Source organism: Suricata suricatta, chromosome 9 (genome assembly GCF_006229205.1).
Source record: "Suricata suricatta isolate VVHF042 chromosome 9, meerkat_22Aug2017_6uvM2_HiC, whole genome shotgun sequence".
NCBI classification, from domain to species: Eukaryota; Metazoa; Chordata; class Mammalia; order Carnivora; family Herpestidae; genus Suricata; species Suricata suricatta.
In genome coordinates this window covers 24,057,640-24,078,635 of record NC_043708.1, presented here as the reverse complement: position 1 = coordinate 24,078,635, position 20,996 = coordinate 24,057,640, and the positions used below count along the sequence as shown (strand labels likewise).

The window sequence follows — 20,996 nt, the reverse complement described above, 5'->3', positions numbered from 1 at the left end:
AAATCTCCAACCCTCATCACAGTCCTGATCCCATCCGAGCCTCCACTCTGAGCCAAGGACTCACCTCCCACTTCATACAGGAGAGTCCAGACATCAGGCAGGGCCTCCTGCAACCCCCTGCCTGCCAGTTCTGCTCGATGGAGCCCAGTCTTCTCTTCCTTCTCTTGCCTGTCGGATGCTAATGTTCCTCGAGCCAATTCGTTCACTTCACTGGCCACTATGGCGTACCTGCTGTGGGCCACCACTGGTCTGGGGCCCGGGGCCTGGGCAGTGAACTAAATGGACCAAGTCCTGCTTTGTGGGACTTCCTTTCTGCATGAGAGACACGTGGACAGATGCGCATAGGATGGTGGCAAGTGCATGAATTAAAAAAGGGACAAGGAAGGCACCCCACAGTCATGGCACAGAGCTGGAGAGTTCCAAATGGCATCAGGAACGATTGTGGGCCCCCCCCCCCCCCATGGCCCACACTGCCCGTCTGCCTCTGCCCTGTCACAGCAGAAGTGCAAGAGCGGTCTGCCCCTGTGCCGTCCACTCTCTCTCTCCCACTTCCTCCTCGACCCCACCCCTCCGTCCTCGACCCCACCCCTCCGTTCTGCCCAGACAAGTCATTGGTTGTCCCAGGCCATGAAATCCGAAGGACTTTGCTGAGTTCTTGTCTCCTCTGATCTATCTGAAACATCCGGCCCTGTAGACCACCTTCCCTTCTTGAACAGATACTTCCGGTTGCTTCTGTGACATCACACTCTCTGCCACCTGTCTGTTCCTCTCCATCCCCTCTGCAGGCTCCTCCGCCGCTGGGGTTTCCCTCAGCTGGTCCCAGACCTCCCCCTCCCTCCCCTGGGTGATGTCACCCAGACTTACCACCTCACCCGCCACCCCTACGCAGAACCCTCCTAAATTTCTGTCTCCAGCTAAACCTCCCTCGGGCTCTAGACACATTTATCAGTGGCCCTCAAAATGTCTCCACAGGGAGATTGTAAACGCCTTTGGAATTCAGTATGTTCAAAACATACCACGACATCCCTCTACCCACCTGTTCCTAGATCCCGGGTTTCAGGCTCTGCCCACCACCCACCCAGGTGCACCCCCTGGGTCTGGCCCAGGCCCCCAGATACAGCCAGTTTGTTACCAAGTTGTATTGCTGTCACCCTCCCATCTTGTTTCTCTCCACTGCTCCCACCGCCCCCCAGTCCAGGCCCCCATCACCCTCGGTGGGCAGGGTGGGCTCTAACCAATGTGTCCACACCTGTGTCCTGCCCCACCCATTTTCCACCTGCATCCATAGTGATCCCCATAAGTGGGGATACACATTCCCCTGCATAAACCTTCAGTGGCTCCCTAGTGCTCTTGGAATAAAGTGCAGGTGCCTTGCCATGGCCTCGTGCTTTGGTCTCTTGCCTACCTGTCCAATCTGTCCTTGCCTCTCAACTCCCTGATCCCTGGCCACAGTAGCCACCTTTTAGATCCTCAAAGGTGCCACCTCCTTCCCTCCAGAGGACCTTTCACTTGCCTGTCCCTCTCCCCCTCCCCAGTGGCCTTGCTCAAGTTAACACACTTCCCCTTTGTTCAGGGGTCCACCTCCCCAGGAGCCCCACCCGCCTTGTGGGTCCAGATCTTTTGTTCTACATGCATGGAAAATGCATTGCTTTTCTTCAGAGCTCTTAACCCAGTCTGTAACAGGCCCTCATCTACCGGATTGGTCCAGTGTCTCTGATCCCCCAGAGAGAGCAGCCCTGACCTGGTCTTGCCCCCTGCTGTCCCCCCACCCAGGCCAACCTGCCGTGTACCCAGCATCTGATTTGTTGCTTGTTGGAGGCAGTGAGTGAGTAGAGCCATATTCCTCCCGTTGTCATTCCACCAAGAGACCTGGTCCCCTGAGCTGCCAGGATCTGCCCCGAGCTGGTGGGGGGGGGTGGGTTAAGGCAGATTTGTCCCTTCGAATTTCTCCATAGAACAGGGACAGTCATGCCTACTTTACCAGATTGGCTCTCAGGTTTATTTTTGGAAGCATTGCTTTGGTTGGGGTTTTTTGGGTACAATGGCAAAAAGATCATTTATTTAAAAAAATATCTGAGGAACTGTTATGGCAGCAGTGAGGCAGTCAAACTGCAGAGGTAGAAATGAGACAGGCAGGGAGAAAGTCTGGGTGAGGTGGCCCATGGATGCCCCAGCCAGGATGCTAGGGCCTCGGCCAGGCCGAGCGGCGTGGGTGAAGCACACAGGTCATTACCTCACGTGGTGGGAGTGAGGAGTTTGGGGCCAGCAAGGGAGGCACAATGAACTGACCACCGTCACTCAGCCTTGTCAGCTGGGCTGCCTCCCAGAACCTTGTGGTCCTTTCCTGCAGGGGTGGGGTGGGAAGAGAGGTGGCATCTGCTGGTCAGGCCTGCTGTTCAGGTGCTCAGGCTTCTGAACGGGTCGTGCCTTCTGTGGCTGTGGTGTATACCCAGGGAGCACATGGGCACATGTGTGCCTGTCGTCTGTGAGAGAGGAGAGAGACGGCACACATGCTCGCTCACGCATCTACCTCCATGCAGTTTTCACAGGTTCACAGGCCACGCTTCTACTCATGACCTCTGCCCTCTCAAGGACAGTCCTGTCCTGTGTGAGTGCCAGGACTTGAACATGGCCCGTGGGGTGGACACCTTTGCACCTGCCATAGAAAGGGTGGTAGTGACTCCTAGGAAGGTGTGTCCTCCACCGTGCATGACCACTGGGCACCATCATCCATTTATTTAGGGTAACCCTAAATAAATCCCACCCCCTTTGCCCACAGGTGGGTGGTGGAGAAAGACTCTCAAGTGCAAGGAGAATCAGACTCTCAGCCCTCAGCCCAACTCCTGTTTAGCAACTCATGACTTCCCAATCCAGACCACCAGCATGCTTGTCCCCTTCATTGCTGTGACTCACATCTGGTTATCATCTGTCTTTATTTTAGTTCCCCAAGACATAACTGAGGACACAGTTCCTCCCAATGTGGACATCTGACCCATCAACCCCACACGGGGAAGGGGACTTGGTGGGTCTTATTACCGAAGGGAGCAAGGAACTTCCTTGTGTTTCTTGCTTGCCTGACCCCTATTGCTTCCTTTTGGGAAATACCCTTCTGCAGTCAGCGTGGTGCAGGGGACCTGCCTGCTTCATTGATGTACTTGTGATCAAATGCAGTCAGTCAAGAGTTGTAACCTTTTGCAAGATTTTCCTAAACTGTAGAGGATCCTGGAAGGGAGCATGCACTAGGGCGACTTAACCAGCTATCAGATCTGGAGGCTTTTAGGGCCATGGGCCCCAGCTCATCATCATGCACCCTCTTCCCAAGCAGACTTCCTTTCGAGGCCTCCCATCACCTCCATGGCTGAGGCTGCCTTTCCCTAGGGTTATTTCTGGGAGAGAGAGAGAGAGGCAGAGGAAGAGAGAGAGGGAAGGAACACAAGTGGGGGAGAGGCAAAGAGAGAGGGAGACAGAATCCAATGCAGGCTCCAGGCTCTGAGCTGTCAGCACAGAACTGGACACAGGGCTCAAACTCACGAATCATGAGATCACAACCTGAGCTTAAGTCAGACACTTAACCAACTGAGCCACCCAGACGCCCCAACAAAGACTCTCAGATGTAGGAGAAGAAATTCAGCTCAAACCAGTGTTAAAAAAAAAAAAAAAAAAAGGTAATACATGGCTTGAGTGGAGGGAAATCCAAAGAGAAGTGGCTAGCTTTTTTTTTTTTTCTCAGACAAGCTCTGCCTGTAGCATCGAGGATGACACCAAGCCACTGTCCCATGGTGTTCTCCAAGGTGCAGGAGTTCAGATGGAGACAGACCTTCTCTCCCAAAACCCCTATCAATCCCTTAAGAGAATTTCAATTGGCCCCACTTGGGTCATGCTCCCATTGATCAGCTGACCACTTTAAGGACAGCCCACCAGGCCACATGCATGGGGGGACATTTCCCAGGAGGAAGCAATGAAGGACAGATGGAAACTAGATAATGTCGGCCTTACAGATGGTCCCTTCCCTCCCTTTGACCCAAGACCCACTCAGCTCCCATTGCCTTTGACAGGGATGCCACATGGCAGGAATGTCAACTTCACAGCTCACTTCCAGGGACACCTCTCCCTGGACAGTCACCACCGCTTCCAGATGGAGCCCACTTCCTTCCAGGACCCATGCTCTTTCTCGTTGCCATCTCTTGCCTGGCAGGAGGCCCTTGCAGACACTGCCTCGCATTGCCTGGGTTCCCACAGCTGAGCAGAGCAGGCCTGGGCCTGGGTTTTTCTCACACATTCTCTCCTTTTTCCCCAGGGCTTCTATTCCTGGTTCTTCAACACCATCACCATGAAGTAAGTGCCTAAACTTTCCGAGCTTGTGACAGCGCCTGTATTTGGGTGTTGATGGGGGTGCGGCCTGTGCTCTTTACCCTACTCTGCACTCTGCATTGACCACCTAGGCCTTGCCCCAGCAGGGGATGCTTTCTGGGTGACAGTGGGTGAAATGGGACCTGCACACAGCCCACAGCCCTCAGGAAAGGACCATGTTCTCATGCTTATAAAAATGCTTTTATGAGTTCCACACTAGGAAAAAGAAATTCTTCTTGCATTGCTATTTGCTTTATTTCTGTGAACACCATTCATCATATTGAAATGGAAAAGAAAATGCCAGGCAGAACGCACACTCCCTCTTGCCTCAGCACTGATTATAGAGGGACGGCCTCTTGCTCACCTTGCCTTCTGGATCTCTGAGGGCCAGACCCCCCCTTGGCAAGGAGAAAGACCCCCAAGTCACCTGTTTTCTTCTAATCACCCCATGCTTCATGATTCTGATGCACACCTCTGATTCTGCCCTGCTTCCACTGAGCGCTTACCAGAACACTCTGCCCCCACTGTGTGTGTGTGTGAACACACAAGCATGTCTGTGCATGTGGTTCTGCCTCCACTCATAGCCCTGTACATTCCTGGGTGCTCCCTAAACATCCCCCATCTGTCCTGCCCTGTCCACCTTTCAAAACCCTCCTCCAGTGTCCTTTCTTGCCTGGTGATGCCTGCCTTAGGGCACAGCCTCACCGCCCCTCAGAAGCCACCTGCAGCAAGGGGCCTGATTGCACCTGCTAATTTGCTTCTTTGGCAAAGGTTCATAGGCCTTCCTCTTGCGTGTGCCTCTACCACCCACCAGTCAGGCTCTGGCTGGGAGCATTCAGATGTTTTTCCAAGACCCCATCTCACCCCCATGGGCCACCTCAGGGCACCTCCCTTCCTCCAGACCTGCTGAAGGGGGCACGAGGCACCCTGACTGAGCCCTGGGAACCCTGAAGTGAGCTTAGGACCATTGGCCTCTGGTGTTTGGGCTTGAACCCCTCTTGGGGGAGTGTCCATGGCCTTGCCTCCCGGTCAGGCTTCATCATACATCGGAGTCTCTAGGAAGTGATACAGCTGATTTGTGTGTGGTTTGGGGATCTTAGCCACATGTCAGGAGAGTGGAGGGGAAACATTTTATTTCTTGGCACCTTCTCTGGTGTTGCTTTGGCAAGTTTTCAAACATGCACAAGCTCATGTTAAATATATTTTCATGAAGACAGACCTGGAAGTCCACCTCCTGCAGAGGCAATCCTTGTCAAGGGAATTTACTTTTTTCCTTTCAACAAGTATTTACCAATTTTTTAAATGTTTAAATAATCAATAACGTGTATGAACACTTGGAGCTGGTTACCCTGGGAGGCCATACAGGCTGCCTGTGGCTTCCTGGGTTTAGCAAATTTATGAATGATGGGTCTCATGTGTGCATACCCGGACCTGGAGGTCAGTGGAAGGCAGTGTGCACAGTAGTGCGTGTTTCTAGGTGAGAATCCTCTTCCCCCCACCCTTCTCCACCCAAAGGTGCCTCCATCGGGAACACATCATCCAGGAAAGGAGTAAGGCTGGGCGTTGCATTATGCATCCTGCCCTTTGAGAACAGTGTCTAGAAGACAGCTATAATACATTTACTGACCAGGGACAAGGAAGCCAGAGTCCCAGTGTACAGAGCCCATGAAGTCTGGTTGGAGAGGCAAAGGTTAACAAGACTCACTAAATATAATTCATAATGGGGAGTTATAATTCCTGTACAAGGGACATTGGGGAGGGCAAGAAATTAATTCCAACTATGGCATTCAGGAGAAGCAAGCTTTGAGCTAGGCCTTGAAGGATGGGAAGAATTTCCACTCTATACCCAGTTTAGGGCCCATCACAAATAAAAGACTACATAAGTGGAGGCTTGGGGCAGAGATGGGTAGGGAGCGTCCAGAAATGGTCAGTCTAGTGTGGCTAGAAGCAAGGATACATGACAAGAGAGAGGCTGAAGATTGGGCTGGAAGGATCAGCTGGGATCTTGACTGCCATGCTGAGAATCTGGGGCTTTGATCCTAGAGGCAGTAGAAAGCCAGTTCCTGTGTTTGAGCAGGATACTGAGAATGATCACGTGTGTAGGCAGGAGAATGGGGGGCGGGGTGACTGGAGGTTGAGAAAGTCCAGAGGTAAGGTGAGCACCTAACGAGGCATTTTCAGTGTCAAGGTAGGAGGCCATAGCGACCAGGGGAGGAGACCTATGGAGAGAGATCATGGGGCTACCATCCACGGGCTGTGGTCTTTACTGGCCTCCATCTGGACCACTCCAAGTCCAGTTTCTGGAGAGAAGAGCAGTGCCACTAGCTGGGAGATGATGGATATGATGAGTTGGGGGAATGAGGAGATATGGCCAGGGCAAACCTGTGAGTTGACTGGCAAGCTGCTGAAAAACAGGGCTGGTTAAAGCTTTGGAGAAAGGTCAGAGCAGAGAAATGTCAGAGCAGAAGATCGCGGCCTGGGAGATGGGCGCACAAAGTCACAGTTGAGCAGGTTGGTCACCTGAGGTGGGAAGCAAGGTCAGAAAAGGCCGGAGGGAAAGTGTGGTTGGGGCAGGAGGAAGAGGTGGAAGCCCCCAGGGCCTGGACTCACTGAAGCCAAGGGCTTCGTGAAGCCGGCCTGCAAGTTGAGTGGATTGAGAGTAAGGAAAAGGACGTGGACTTCAGTGATTTGGGTCTCGTTTGGGACGGCAGTTCCAGGATAAGACATCCCAGAAGTAGAGGCAGAGGGAGAGGTGGACAGTAGGAGGGAGGCAAAGACCTTGGCTGGAACTTGAGGGGAAGCAGGTCTGGGAGTGGAGGCGTGAGGAGTTTCTTGTTTTCTTTGGGACTAGCCCAGTGTGCACTTGAACCCGGTTGTGGTTCCAGGGGGAAGAACTGGGAGAGGGCGTGGAGAGAGGCGGATGTGAAGGTGAAGAGGAGAGGGGGCAGTGGATACAGTAGGTCTCCAGGAAGAGGCAGTGGAAGGAAGCCAGTAGAGCCAAGACGAGAATCGTGAGGATGAGGGGGGCGGCTGGGACATTGTGGTGGCGGTGCCTTCAACAGTGGTTGGGAAGAGGAGAGAATGGAGTAGGGGAATCCAGACAGGCTCAGAAATACGGGCTCCCCCACCCCCGGAGCTGTAAGTTGGCTGCTGGGTATCCCTGAGCTTCCGCTGGGGAGGGAGCATTGGGCCCAAGGAGGAGCAGGAAGGGAATTCCTGTGTTCTTGTGGGTCCTGCCCAGAGTCCTCTGCTCCCTCGGTGAGGCGGTGAGGTGGGAGGCTCTCTCGCTCCATCGCACCTCAGGCACACCATTTCTGTCAGGTGTCAGAACTTGGCACCCAAGCCTGCCGCACGACCCTCCCCCCTTCCCTGCTGCCCAGCACCCAGCCTCTCACCAGTTCCCACCCACCCCATTCTTGGGATTTAATTCTCAAGTCCAGGGCAGGAAGTATTTTAACTGCTCACAGTTAAAAAGCATCAAGAGCTCTAAATAATTCCCTAAATGGGGAATATTGAAAAGCCTCGAATATATGCTCTTTATAGTGTGGTTTAAAAATAAATCTGAGGGGCGCCTTGGTGGCTCAGTCAGTTAAGCGTCCATCTTTGACTCAGGTCAAGATCTCACGGTTCATGAGTTGGAGCCCCTTAACCAGGCTCTGAGCCTAGAGCCTGCTTCACATTCTGTGTCTCTCTCTCTCTGCCCCTCCCCCACTCATGCTCTGTCTCTCAAAAATAAATGTGTAAAAAATTTTTCAGTAAAATAAAAACAAATGTGAATCCTGGACTTGATGCTAGAAGCTGTACAGCCCACAAGCCTGACCAGAGAGCGAGGTTGAGTAAAGTATGGTACACCCACCTTGGTGCTGGGTGTGAACCACTGCTCCAAAAATGGAGGCCACTGTCGCCATTATTTTGCACGGCCATGAAAACATTTAGACAACATGTCGGGAATCAGAGCTTAAGACTAAATGCTAAGCAAAACAACAATACATCAAATGCTGTTTATACTATAGGCACTAAATAAACAAGCATAACAGAAAACTAGGAGACTTACCGAGGTGCTTAGTAGTCATTATCTTGGGTTAGATGAGATTCTGGATGAATGATTTTCTTCTCCTTTGTATTCCCCCAAATTTCTATAATAAGCATGTATTGCTTTCTTTTCTTTTCTCTTCTTTTCTTTTTTTTTCGTTCATTCGTTCATTCATTCCTTCCTTTCGACAGAGAGAGAGAGAGCATGAGCAGGAGAGAGGGGCAGAGGGAGGGGGAGACAGACTCTCCAGCAGGCTCTGCGTTCAGTGTGGGGCCCCAAGGGCTCAATCCCACAACCCTGGAATCATGATCTGAGCTGAAATCAAGAGTCAGATGCTGAACCAACTGAGCCATCCAGGCTCCCCATTCTTTTAGATATTTTTATTGCAGTACAACACACACATGGAAACGTGCACAAAAAACAAGTGTCCAGTTCAATTGCAGCAAAGCAGATCAAGCTCTGGAACATCCTGCCCCTCCCGACCTCCATCGCCTCCCGTCTCCAGAGGCAACCAGTATCCTGACTTCTAGCTCCATAGTTCTATATTGCCTATTTTTGTTTTTGAGAGACAGAGAGAGACAGTGCGAGCAGGGGAGGGTCAGAGAGAGAGGGAGATACAGAATCTGAAGCAGGCTCCAGGCTCTGAGCTAGCTGTCAGCACAGAGCCTGACACGGGGCTCGAACCCACAAACCGTGAGATCATGACCTGAGCCGAAGCCGGATGCTTAACCGACTGAGCTACCCAGCCGCCCCTATATTGCCAATTTTTGAACTTTGCATATGAAAACATACAGTATGTACTATTTGTGTCTGGGTCTTTCACTCACATTGTAAGGTTTAGCTATGGTCATTAATCGTTATCTCTGTATAGTATTTCATTACATATACAATGTTACATATATATACATATACACATATATCTCACAATTCTTGCATCCATTTCCACCTTTGGTAAACACTTAGGTTGTTTGAGGCTGTTATAAACAAGGCATCTATGAGATTCTTAGAATGTCTCTTGATATGTTCATGTGTTTCTACTGGGAATAATACCAGACATGGAGTTACTAGAGCATAGTGTGTGCATATATTCAATTTCCTTGGATAATACCAACTGCTTTGCAAAGTGGCTCTGCCGGAGTCATGCCCATGAGTGTGGAAGAGCTCCCAGTGCCCCCATACCCTTGCCAACATTGGTGTTGTCTGACTTTCTAACTTGGGCGAATGTGGCAGGGTGGAGCGATATCTCTTTGTGGTTTTAAGAATTCCTTTTTAACTGACACATTAAAAGAAACAACTTTTTAAAAAGTAGAGTGCATCTTGAGCTCAGAAGCGGTTTGTCTGGTCCGTGCACCGTGGCGAGCACTCAAAATGTATGAAGAAGCAATAAAACATGGAATGAATGCTTGATTCCAAATGTGCTTCTGGATTCCCAAGGGTGTGTCTGTAACGTCACTTCTGCCCTTGATATGCCTGTGAAATTCAGTGAAACACATTTCAGGTAGAACAGAGGCTTTGAGATGAAGGGTGATATTTCTAAAAAAAAAAAAAAACAATGAAAACTCGGGGGTAGGTTGATAATCGTCTCTTCCTTCTCTCTACCTCCCCCCAAGTGAGGCTGTGACCACACTGGCTTCTAAGGACTGTCCTTGTCTGTGTGTCTCTTCCAGGAACGAGGATCTAATTAGCAAGTGTGGAGATGATGCCCGCATCTACATCATGTTCCAGTATCACCTCATCATCTTTGTGCTCATCCTCTGCATCCCCTCCTTGGGCATCATCTTGCCCATCAACTACACGGGAACCGTTCTGGGTAGGCAGAGCTCTATGTGCCCTGTGCCTGGCCACGCGACCTCAGGGGCAGCCTGCTAGGCAGGGCACAGCTTGGGTCTTGGTAGTCTAGTAAAATTTAACTCCACATCTCAAAACTAGTTGTGTGACCTTAGGACAACCCAAACTTCTGTCCTCCCGTGTGGAGACTGGACACGAGGTGTCCTTCATCACAAGTTTGGCCCGGGACCTGGCATGTGGCAGACACGCAGGACTAGTTCAGTCTGGGATGGAATGTTTATTTGTGATCCCACAGTACATCTTGCCAGGTCTTTGCAGAGGCCTTTTTCTGGCGTGTGACTTACTGCAAAGATCCCTGACCTTGATCTCTCCCCATGCCCGCTGTGACAGACGCGGCACTGGAAGTGTAGGAGGTCTAACCACACTTGTTTATAAGTCGGTCCTTTTGACAGAATGACAAGGTGGGTGTGAGCTTGGGCTTCAAAGAAAAATCTTGGCTCCCCAAGTCTGCTTCCCAGAAAATACCTTTGCTCAGTCTAGCAAATGATTTCATTTTCTATTCAGTGAGTCAGTCTCCCCAGGCCTGGGATCCCCAGCGGTCATGGGGATTGGGAGATAACATAGTGAGTGCTCAGTGCATAACAGCCAGTATGTCACTTAGAAATGTGAGGATGGACAGAGCTGAGGGCTGTTCAACGAAGTGGCGAAGTGTAGCACCGTAAGTGCCCAGGTGGCAGCCAGTGGAGCCCCGACCCTTCAGGTGTCTGTTTCTCCTCAGCCAGAGGCAGGCCTCCGTTAATTCAAGGTAGCACACAATGTCTGTGCCACCAAATACCACTACCAGGGTAAGAGACTTCTGTCTTTCCGGGTTCTCTTCCTAAGAGCTTGTGTGTGGCAAGGATACGTTATATTATATATAACATATACATACTATATCAACACAGGACTTCTGAATACATTTCATAACACCCAGAGATGTCTACACTGGCAAACTAATACATTTTGCCAGAAGGCTTTCCTCTGTGGGAATGAGGCAGTGACCTTCTTGTTGCGTTGCCAGTGGTAACAGTGGTGCTGATCTCCCTCCACTCAGGCTGGGGCCCCGGGCTCCTTGACTGAGCACGTACTGGTGTCTGCCTTGTTCCAGCTGGGCACTGGGAACGCCTCATCAAGCTTGCCTGTAGAGCCCCAACTTGGCAAGTTCTGGGGAACAAGAAGGAAAGGCAGGATGTGGGCAAGCACCTCTAGACCCCAGGCATTCATTTGGGAACCTTGAATTCAAGTACCCCCACCCCCCGCCCTCAACTCATTCGACCAAAGAATCAGCCTTGAGGTCAGTCACTTTCTTCTCTTTCAGATTGGAATAGTCACTTCGGTCGGACCACCATTGTCAATGTCTCCATAGAGTAGGTACCCGCCCTTCTTACCTCCTGCTCTACTGGCTGGGGGCACTGGTTGGGGGGCAAGGTCCAACGTGTGGGTCAAAAACATGGGCACTGCTTTGCTGCTAAGAAAGGCCTGGTTTCCTTAGGATCTGTGTACTGAGTGGGAGGCCAGAAGGTATGTTCTCTCGGGGGCGCGGCAACAGGACTCTTGCTGCCTCAGTGTCCCCATATCTGTAGTAGGTAGAACGACCCAAACTGGCCATTCCTGAAGACTTGGAAAGACGGTCCTGTTTGTTTAATATGTCCAGCTCCCAAGTGGCAAAAACCCTGTAGCCAGCAGAAGCTTAAGGTATTATTTCCTGCCCACAAAATAGTGCAAGTTAACCCTCACATAATCGAATAAAGTGTAGACCTGATTCCCACAGCAGAGGGGCTGAGGGGCCACATGACCCAGGTTCATGCCCCACCTCTGCTGTTAGCTGGCCCTGGGTCTGGGGCACTGCACACCCACCCCGGCTCATTACTAGTCCATGGAGGAGGAAGAACTGGTGGACATGATTCGTGGATTTCAACAGCAGCCAACCTGATTGGTGGCCAAATCAATTTGTACTGAGCCAGATGTGGTCCAGCCGGTCCATGCTGAGCAAACAGGCCCCCTGGGTGTCTCAGCCGGTGTGGCTGACTTCCTGACAAAGCTGAGAGCAGCAGGTGTGAGTGTGGGTTCACACACTCCTGCCCCACCCCAGCCCCTCACCCCTGCCTCCTGCAATCCGTCATACTCCCCAGATCAGCAGAATGGGGGTGTGGCATCCCTTTAGCTCCCCTTCCAGCCATCTCCTCCCCCCAGTGCTGCCAACAGCAGAGCAGAATTCACCAGCTTCTCCCAGGCCAGCCACTGGGGTGTGGTGCCTACACCTTCCCAACAAGATGTTAATTTTTATTTATTTTTATTAAAAAAAAATTTAGGGGCACCTGGGTGGCTCAGTCAGTTCAGTGTCTGACTTTGACTCAGGTCTTGATTTCACAGTTTGTGGGTTTGAGCCCCATGTCGGGCTCTGTGCTGACAGCTCAAAGCCTGGAGCCTGTTTCGGATTCTGTGTCTCCCTCTCTCTCTGACCCTCCCCTGCTCGCGCTGTCTCTCTCTGTCTCTCAAACATAAATTAAAAAACAGAAAAAATTTTAAAAAAATTTTTTTAATGTTTATTTTTGAGAGAGACAGAGCATGAGTTGGGGAGGGGCAGAGAGAGAGAGAGAGAGAGAGACAGAATCTGAAGCAGGCTCCAGGCTCTGAGCTGTCAGCACAGAGCCCAATGTGGGGCTCAAATTCACAAACCATGAGATCATGACCTGAGCTGAAGTCGGAGGCTTAACTGAGTCGCCCGTGCATCCCCAAGATGTTAATTTTAACAGGGCAGGAAAAACCTTCAAAATCCATAAATCCATGTTGGCAGAGAGTTGGAATGTTCCTTAGAGACCATAGAAACTTGGCCACTCTGAGGAATGGAGGACTAAGACACCTAGCTGGGTGGGGGATGGTACGTGAAATGTCAGGCGCTAGGATGAGTGGCGAGGAGATCTTTTGAAGCGAGCCAACTTTTCTCTCCTCAGACCGCACCAAATAAGGTGGGCCCTATTTCTGAACAGTCAGCTTGGCCCGATGCCTGAGGACAACATCATCTGAGCCCACAGCCCGAGTGCCACCGCCCTTCCTACCCCAGGGGAGGCAGAGCAAACCCGCTGGGCCTTCCTCCCTCTGGGCACGAGTTTGACCCGCTGTCCCTCGCCACAGAGGTCGGATGGCCCCCCCACGTGGGCTGCCAGGCAGCCATGGGAGCCTGAGCCATGGCCACCAGCAGTGCGGCACTGCAGTGAGGAGCCGAGCACCTCCTCTTCCCCAGGCTCACCTCCCAGCACTGCCACAGTGACCTCAGCCAGGCCATCCGCTACTCTGATCAAATGAAGACAGTCACAGTACCACCCTCGTATGGTGCTAGAGTCTAGCGAGAAAACGTACATAAAGCATCTAGTCCCAGCCTGGGTCTGGCATGTAGTAAGCACTCAATAAATGTTAGCCATTAGCAGCTGACATGCGGCACCTGCTTCTTACCATGGCCATCCCCTTCCAAGGTGTCCCAGTGTCTGGAAACACCAGAAGGTGGCCCAGGGGAGAACTGGACAGGGTGGGGGAGGGTGGTCTCACGCCTCCTGTGTCTTGTTCCCGGCAGGAGTAAGGTCCTGTGGCTGCACAGCTGCTTCTCCTTCCTCTATTTCATCATTAACCTCCTGTTCATGGCTCATCACTGTTTAGGGTTTGTGCCCAAGAAGAGCTACAAGGTGAGTAAGCGAACTGGACTCCCAGAACTGCTCCCTCCCAGCCAGAGCCCTCCCCAGCTGGACCATCCCACTGCCAGTCTTCAGGGGCACCCCAGATGGGCATTCTGCACCCCAGTAAGGGGCAGTCTTACCTGAGTGGTGCAAGCCTCCTGCCCTTAGCCCAGTGAATCAGCACCTGGCCCCTAGCACAGTGTCCTCGTTGGTAAGCCACTGAAACTCTCGAGCAGGCTGGCAAATAGCTGCTCCCAGGTGCCTCTACCTCTATGCCCCTGTTGCCTGGTCCCCTCTCCAAAGACCGCTGCGCCCCCACTGTCCGCAGATAAAAGGTTGACAAACCCCTGGGCCAGCAGGGGGGCTTCTGTCCTAAGTGCTCAGTGCCCCCTGCTGGGTAATGCCCAAGTCCCTTGCCCTTCCACAGTATCCGAGGTCAGAGTCCCCAAGTCCTGGCCCAGTATTCTCACTGTCCTGGTTTGGGTCACCCCACCCCACCTCCCAAGCAGGCTGTAAGATAAGGGATGGCACAGCACTCACCTGTTTTGAGAGTGATTCTAGGAAGAACCTGGGGGAGGGGAGTGGGAGAGAGAAGATGCAGATAAGAGGCAGCAGTTAAAGAACAGGCCCACACTTCGGGCAGCCTGGGAGTCAGGCAGAACATGCACCCTCGAGTTTTCCCAGCCTGGGGAGGGGGCAGTTGGACACTTTCCCACCAACCCGTCCATCAGCAGTGGAGGCTGCATTTGGGGCTCTAACTCGTCACATCTTGCTCACTGGCACTGGCAGTCCTAGGGCTTGAAGTGGACAGTTGCCCCCAGGGTGGACAGATGTGGCCCCGGGTGGGCTCGAAGGGCTGCCTGCCTGAGCTGCACCCACACTCGTACCCCCCTCCTCACCTGCACCCCCAACCGCACCCACACCTACACCGGCCCCAGCAAGGGAAGGGTGTGCAGGCCATCCAGGCTGTGGTGGGAAAGGGAAACCGTGAAGACCAACATCATGGGTCCAGCCTCAGCCATCCAGAGTGTTGGTGGAGCAGGATTAGCTCCCTCGATGCCACCCGTCCTAAAGGACTGACACACTCTACCCCACCCAGAACCCAAATCCACATGCCCCGAAAGGTTACTCCGAATGCTTTGGCCTGCAGACCTAGCAGCTTGGGCAACCCTACCTGTGTGGACTCTGCTCAGTCAGCTTTCCTTTTTGTTGCCAGAAGCTTCTACCGAGATCCCTATCTCTCGAAGCTCACTGTCACCCTGAGGGGATGGCTCGGGAAGACATTTCCCACTCACAGAATAAAATGTGAAGTTTGAAGGGCTTCCGCATCACCTCCCCAGAGTCTAGCTCACCTCCTAACACCCTGCCCAGTGTAATGTTGGAGACGCCCCCACTGACCTCACAAGACTCCTGGCGGCACAGCGGAGCCATGGGGAGGCCAGGAGCGTGAGCAGCCCCTGGCTGTCCCTCCCCTGCATGGTAGATAGCCTCTGGCGCTTTTTCCCTTGACCTCACCCCTCCTTAGCAGGGACCCCAGCAGGATCACAGAGAGTAACGGGGAGTGCTTGCCTGCAGCTTCCCACAGTCCCCAGCCTGCTGGCCCCAGGGACACAGGCCAGGGAAGCTGGCACTGAACATCTTGAGCTTACCCAGTAGGTTGAGTAGCAAGCCTATTCCAGATAGTTCTGGGCCACCTAAGACCCAGACATCCAGGAGTCCTGTGTAAACACACTCTTCTTTCTCCATTTGCCTTCCCCACTTAGGTCACCAGGACACTAATGATTACCTATGTCCCCACGGACATCCAAGACCCAGAAATCATCATGAAGCATTTTCAGTAAGTCGGCCAAATGGGCTGAAGCATGGATTGCCTCTTCCCAGTAACCCTGCCCGATTCCTCATGTGGGTAGTAGGTTGGCATAGGATGGTGGAGTGAGAGAGGCACCCCAGGTAATAGCTCATCTTGGATTTGGCTCAGGATTAGCTTTCCAGAATGGGGGAGGCCCTGTGGCTAGAGCAGGCTTTCTGAAGTCAAGGGATTTCCCACAAGGCATGCGTGTAGTGGGTGTAATTTTCCTTCCCTTGTTCCTCCAACCAATGCCAGCAAGCTCCTGGATCAGAGTTTTCTAGAGCCAGTCATCTTGGAGCATCTTTTGTGACTTAAGGTCCTAGCCCCAGAAGCTAATTCTCTCTCGCGGGCAGCAATTTCTAGCTCTGCTCCTGGCTCTATTCTGGACCATATGGGAAGGATGTGGCAAATCTCAGATGACCAGGGATCAACTGTGAAATTTGACCTTAGGAACGAGGAATGGAATCTCCCATCCAAGGGATGGGCTGTGGGCTCTAGTTCTAGGAAGGGGGTAATCTGGGTAGGTGGCACATCCCCAGTGCCACAGGCTGGGTCAGCATCCATGTCTGTGGCTGCAGTGAGGCCTATCCAGGATGTGTAGTGACCAGAGTCCACTTCTGCTATGACGTCAGGACCCTGATCGATTTGGATGATCAGAGGTGAGTCTGCAGTGGGGTCTGTCTGGATCTGGCGTGGGGGTGCAAGGGGAGAGGATGTGGCTCTGCTGGGCCCCAGCCACACGATCCTTCCTCCCACTGCCTACCGGCCAATAGGCGCCATGCAATGCGGGGCCGGCTCTACTACACTGCCAAGGCCAAGAAGAGTGGGAAGGTGATGATCAAGATCCACCCCTGTTCACGCCTGTGCTTCTGCAGATGCTGGACCTGCTTCAAAGAGGTACCTGGCCCGGGCATCAGAGGGCACAGCGGAGGAGGGGCTGGGGCACTGGGTCTCCAGCTCTGTTCAGGGCTCTGTACCCTTGGGGCCCCACTCAGATCTGCTGTGGTGCTGTGGCACCCAGCTCCTCCCTTTTTCCCTCATCCTCCCTCCTGCCTCCCTGTTGAGAATGTAGAGGAGCTGAAGCCTTTCTTGGGTGACCCAGGGAGGCTTGCCCGTGTCCACTTCTAGTCTTGGATGGGAGGACCAGAGAGAACACAGTAGACTACTGTAGGCTGCCAGGCCTTAGGCTTTCAAAGGAGCTAGGACAGACACATTTGAAGGCACCGGGCTCTGACTTATCCCCCAACCACCATGGCTGGGAGGAGGCCACAGGGCAGGATTGAACTCTAGCCAATCCAGAAAAAGAATCATCTCCCTTCCCCCAAAATGCTGCAGACACATTCCATCACTCCTTTAGAGTCCAGCCCAAGTCCAAAAGCACCCCCTAGTCCCCAGTGTGCCTTACCTCCCCCCAGATTTAAAAGCAAGGAGCTAATTTCAGAGTCACAGCCTCTTCTTATTCTCAAGTTGGGATCTCGGAGCCCACTGCGATCCTGAGCTCTTTGCCAGTCTTGGAAGGGAGTTGGGAATGGAACCAACTCCAAGTGGAAAGAGGCTTTATGCCCAGTGAGGCCTTCCCGGAGCTCTGGCTTCTCCAGCTCTGAGGGCCAAATCTCACCCCAGGTAGATGCAGAACAATATTATAGTGAGCTGGAGGAGCAGCTGACTGATGAGTTCAATGCTGAGTTCAACCGTGTTCGGATGAAGCGTCTGGACCTGATCTTTGTCACCTTCCAGGACACCAGGATGACGAACCAGTGAGTGCCAGGGCCAACAGCTTGCTGTGCCCAGCCCAGCCCTGAGAGTGGGCTTCAGCTTCTCTGAAACCATCCTTTTTCACCTCATTCCAGACAAGGGGAGAAGGAGAGAGAACCTTCCTTCAGTTTGCCGTATACTGACCCCCCCCCCCCCGCCGCCCTCTATGTTCTATGCAGGCAGCCACCATCTTGCTTTCCAGAGCATATCTGCATCCATTTCCCCACAGCTGCCAGACTCAGCTCGTCTCCAGAGATACCCAGACCCTGGGCTCCCCATTCCCATAGGTCCTTGCTTCAGCACAGAGGTGGTCAAAGTAGACATCTTGGTTCCTCTTCCAGGCCTTGACAAGAATGAATCCATTTCCCCCCATTACATATTACTCCTTTCCTCTCCACAGGAGACAGAGTCAGAGTAGAGAGGTTCTGCTTGCTCTTTCTCCTCCCCTGCTGCAGTCCTCCCGTTTACTAGCCTTACAGCCGCCTCCCTCCTCTGCCTCTGGCAGCTCTACCTTGATAGGGAGTGGGTTAGATGCACTCTGGAATGTTCTGGAAGGATCCTAAGGATAGGGTCAAATCGATGGGAACCCCAGAATCAGTCCTTCGAGGATTGTGGGAGCCCTCCTCTCTCTTAGGGAGGCTGATTGTATATAACACTTTGTCCTCACCCACCCACACCCGACAAAGGAGCAGTGGAACAACCTAGAATTCAGTCAGATACAATTGTGTGCAGTTATGCAAGTCACTTAAACACTTCAATTTCTTATCTGTCAAATTTGGTAACTTATATCTCCCTATCCACCTCCCAGAGGGGTAAGAATGGATATCTGTTCTATTTAGTATGTATGTTCCATAAAGCAATATACCAACGTAAGACAACATTGTTTCTTTTGTAACACACTGACATTCGGTAGAAAGGATCTGAGGTTTAATTACAACAGAAATGTGAATTAGGAAACCAAAGACCCCAGGGCCAGCGTCTCTGCCCCTCTTTCTTTGGTTGTATCTTCAGGCTCCTCAGTGTAGTCATCTGTGCATTCGGAGTCATATTCATCGGGGTGCCTGGGGGGCTCATTCGGAGTCATATTCATCGGGGTGCCTGGGGGGCTCAGTCGGAGTCATATTCATCGGGGTGCCTGGGGGGCTCAGTCGGAGTCATATTCAGCAACCATCAGCACAGTGTCAGGCACACGGAAAGAATTCACGTGGTAGCTATTAATCCTAAGATGAGGCTGAAATTAGTACCTCCTGCACCAGCCTCAAAGAAAGAGCATGTCTTTGTGCTGCCACTGCTATTAAGGGGGAAGGACATTAAATGAGAACCCTGTGGTCCCCTCCCTTCCGGGGCTGTCCCTCCCTCTGGTGCCCCTTTTGTCCCGTGACTAGGCTTTAGGAACTGCCCACCTCTAATGTCCTAGAGGCACCTCTGAGCTTCAAGAATCCCTAGGAAGTGGGGAGAGGTCTGGCATGAGAGTCTGTTGTCCTCACGTCCAGACCTCTGTCTCCTGCGCCCCCCCCCCCCCACCGTCTCCACAGCATCCGGAAAGATTACAAGTACATCCAGTGTGGCGTGTCCCCCCAGCAGTCTTCGGTGTCCACCATCGTCAAATCCTACCACTGGAGGGTTGCCCTTGCCCCACACCCTAAAGACATTATTTGGTAAGCACCCCCCACCCCGGCTCTCCCCCTGCCCCCCATGCCTGCTCCTTTGAGCTTCGCTGAGATTGAAGGAGGGGTGGGAAGGGAATCGGGACCTGTTCTGCTACTCTGTTACCCACATATGGCTCCCACTGGGCTGGGCCCTTTCCTTTCCTGAGCACCGTGGCCTCTGCCCACCCCCAAACCCAACCCACCACAAGTGCCTTTACAAAAGGTGTGACTGAGGGAGGGAAGATCCAGGGCCCATTGCAAGCAAGCCTGGGCCCAGGGGGCTGAATTAGACCAGGGCAGCCTGTGTTTACAGTGGCGTGCAGGAAACTGCACACAGGGCCCATCTAATGGCTAGGACCCAAGGTCCTAAATGCACCTCCCTCCTCCATCCCTCCCCAGGAAACACCTGTCTGTCCGCCGCTTCCATTGGTGGGCCCGCTTTATCGCAATCAACACCTTCCTCTTCCTCCTCTTCTTCTTCCTCACCACGCCTGCCATCATCATCAACACCATCGACATGTACAACGTCACCCGCCCCATTGAGAACCTGCAGGTGCCTCCTCTACTCAGGCCAGGCGTGGGGGCCCCGAGGAGATGAGGGAAGAGCCCAGGCAAGGACAGGATAGGGGGCTCCTGGAACTCGGCTCCAGAGCCCGTGCACCACCCGCTTTTGGAAGTGGCCAGAGCAGTGTAGATGGTGGTGTAGAGTTTCCTTTGTTCTAAAGGGGACGGATGCACAGGTGGTTGCCTATCTTAGGGACTGGAGCTGGTGAGGAAGGAGACAGGGGGGTGGTGGTGCTGGAGGCAGGTGCTGGGGAGAGCTAGGCCGGGGATGGGCGGTTTGGAGGGCTTCTTTAGATTGGGCCTCTTGGCCAGCTGGAGGTACAACAGGTGCAAGGGGGTGGCAAGTGTGACCGCTCTGCACTCCCCACTTTCTCTAGAGCTGGGGTTCCTGGTTTGAGAGGTAGGGTTGAGGGTGAGGAAGAGTGAGGTCAGCCCCAGTGCAGCCATCCAAGAAAGTGGGACCTCTACTCCCTCATGCCAGACACACCACTCCAGGATGGAGGCGGTGGGCCCTGGAGGGGCCACACCTGAAATTAGAGGATGCTTCATACTGACATGGGGCATCAGAGGAACCAGACTGGCCCATCTCCAAACCCTATAGCCTCAAGGCCATTATAATGGGCCTCCAAGGCCTCCACTTCCATATTATCCCCATCCCTACTCCAGCAACACATACGCACAGTCAGGCCACACGCCTACTGTTGCTTGCCCCTGCCCTCCCTTGTCAAGGTCACAGCAAACCCACAAGCACTTCCCTAGGGATTCTTCCTTCACGCCTTACCCACGTCTCTGCCTCCTTTCACACGATATCACAGGGAAAGTGTCTTCTCTGTGAGCTCTGCCATATCAGTGACAGCAGCTGGCTCTGGCCCTAGGACGTAGTAACCGGGGATATCCCAGGCCATCCCTCTAGGGACCTCAGCCTAGAAGACCTGTGCCCCTTGAGGACAGAACTTGACCTTGGGGTGTCAGCCTCTGCCTACCCCCAGCCAGGCAGACCCCTGGCCAGGAAGGCTGATGAAGAAGGCCAGGTCCTCTGCACAACCTCAGGGACACCAAGCCTGCTCTGGGACTAAGCTGGGGAGGACAAGGCCAGAGGTGTGGGAGAAGCAGGGGTGGCCTGGAAAGGGAAGGGGTGCTTCTTGCACTGATGTGTTTTTGCCCTCCTCTACTCTACCCTGCAGAACCCAGTCATAACCCAGTTCTTCCCCTCCCTGATGCTTTGGGCATTTACAGTGATAATGCCTCTGATGGTCTACTTCTCTGCCTTCCTAGAGGCCCACTGGACCAGGTGAGAT

The 20,996-nt window shown here is 52.9% G+C and overlaps 1 protein-coding gene and 1 long non-coding RNA gene across 9 annotated transcripts in view; one reads left to right on the top strand and one right to left on the bottom strand.

Annotated features, from left to right (window-relative positions):
• The window catches only part of TMEM63C (transmembrane protein 63C), a 128,324-nt gene that overhangs the window by 95,102 nt on the left and 12,226 nt on the right, over positions 1 to 20,996 (top strand). For 7 of the 8 annotated variants that reach the window (XM_029950840.1, XM_029950842.1, XM_029950843.1 and 4 more), the window contains 11 exons: positions 4,298 to 4,335; positions 10,051 to 10,193; positions 11,529 to 11,577; positions 13,782 to 13,890; positions 15,645 to 15,718; positions 16,309 to 16,389; positions 16,504 to 16,627; positions 17,354 to 17,487; positions 19,021 to 19,143; positions 19,534 to 19,687; positions 20,883 to 20,989. In XM_029950840.1, the coding sequence (XP_029806700.1) occupies positions 4,298 to 4,335; positions 10,051 to 10,193; positions 11,529 to 11,577; positions 13,782 to 13,890; positions 15,645 to 15,718; positions 16,309 to 16,389; positions 16,504 to 16,627; positions 17,354 to 17,487; positions 19,021 to 19,143; positions 19,534 to 19,687; positions 20,883 to 20,989 (1,136 nt within the window). The remainder of the gene's footprint in view (positions 1 to 4,297; positions 4,336 to 10,050; positions 10,194 to 11,528; positions 11,578 to 13,781; positions 13,891 to 15,644; positions 15,719 to 16,308; positions 16,390 to 16,503; positions 16,628 to 17,353; positions 17,488 to 19,020; positions 19,144 to 19,533; positions 19,688 to 20,882; positions 20,990 to 20,996) is intronic. The other variant, XM_029950844.1, reaches the window with a different exon arrangement.
• Positions 1,977 to 8,513, bottom strand: LOC115301161. Its single transcript, XR_003912997.1, has 2 exons — positions 8,405 to 8,513; positions 1,977 to 2,483 (listed from the first exon to the last, which is right to left on the bottom strand). It is a non-coding gene; the product is annotated as an uncharacterized LOC115301161 (long non-coding RNA).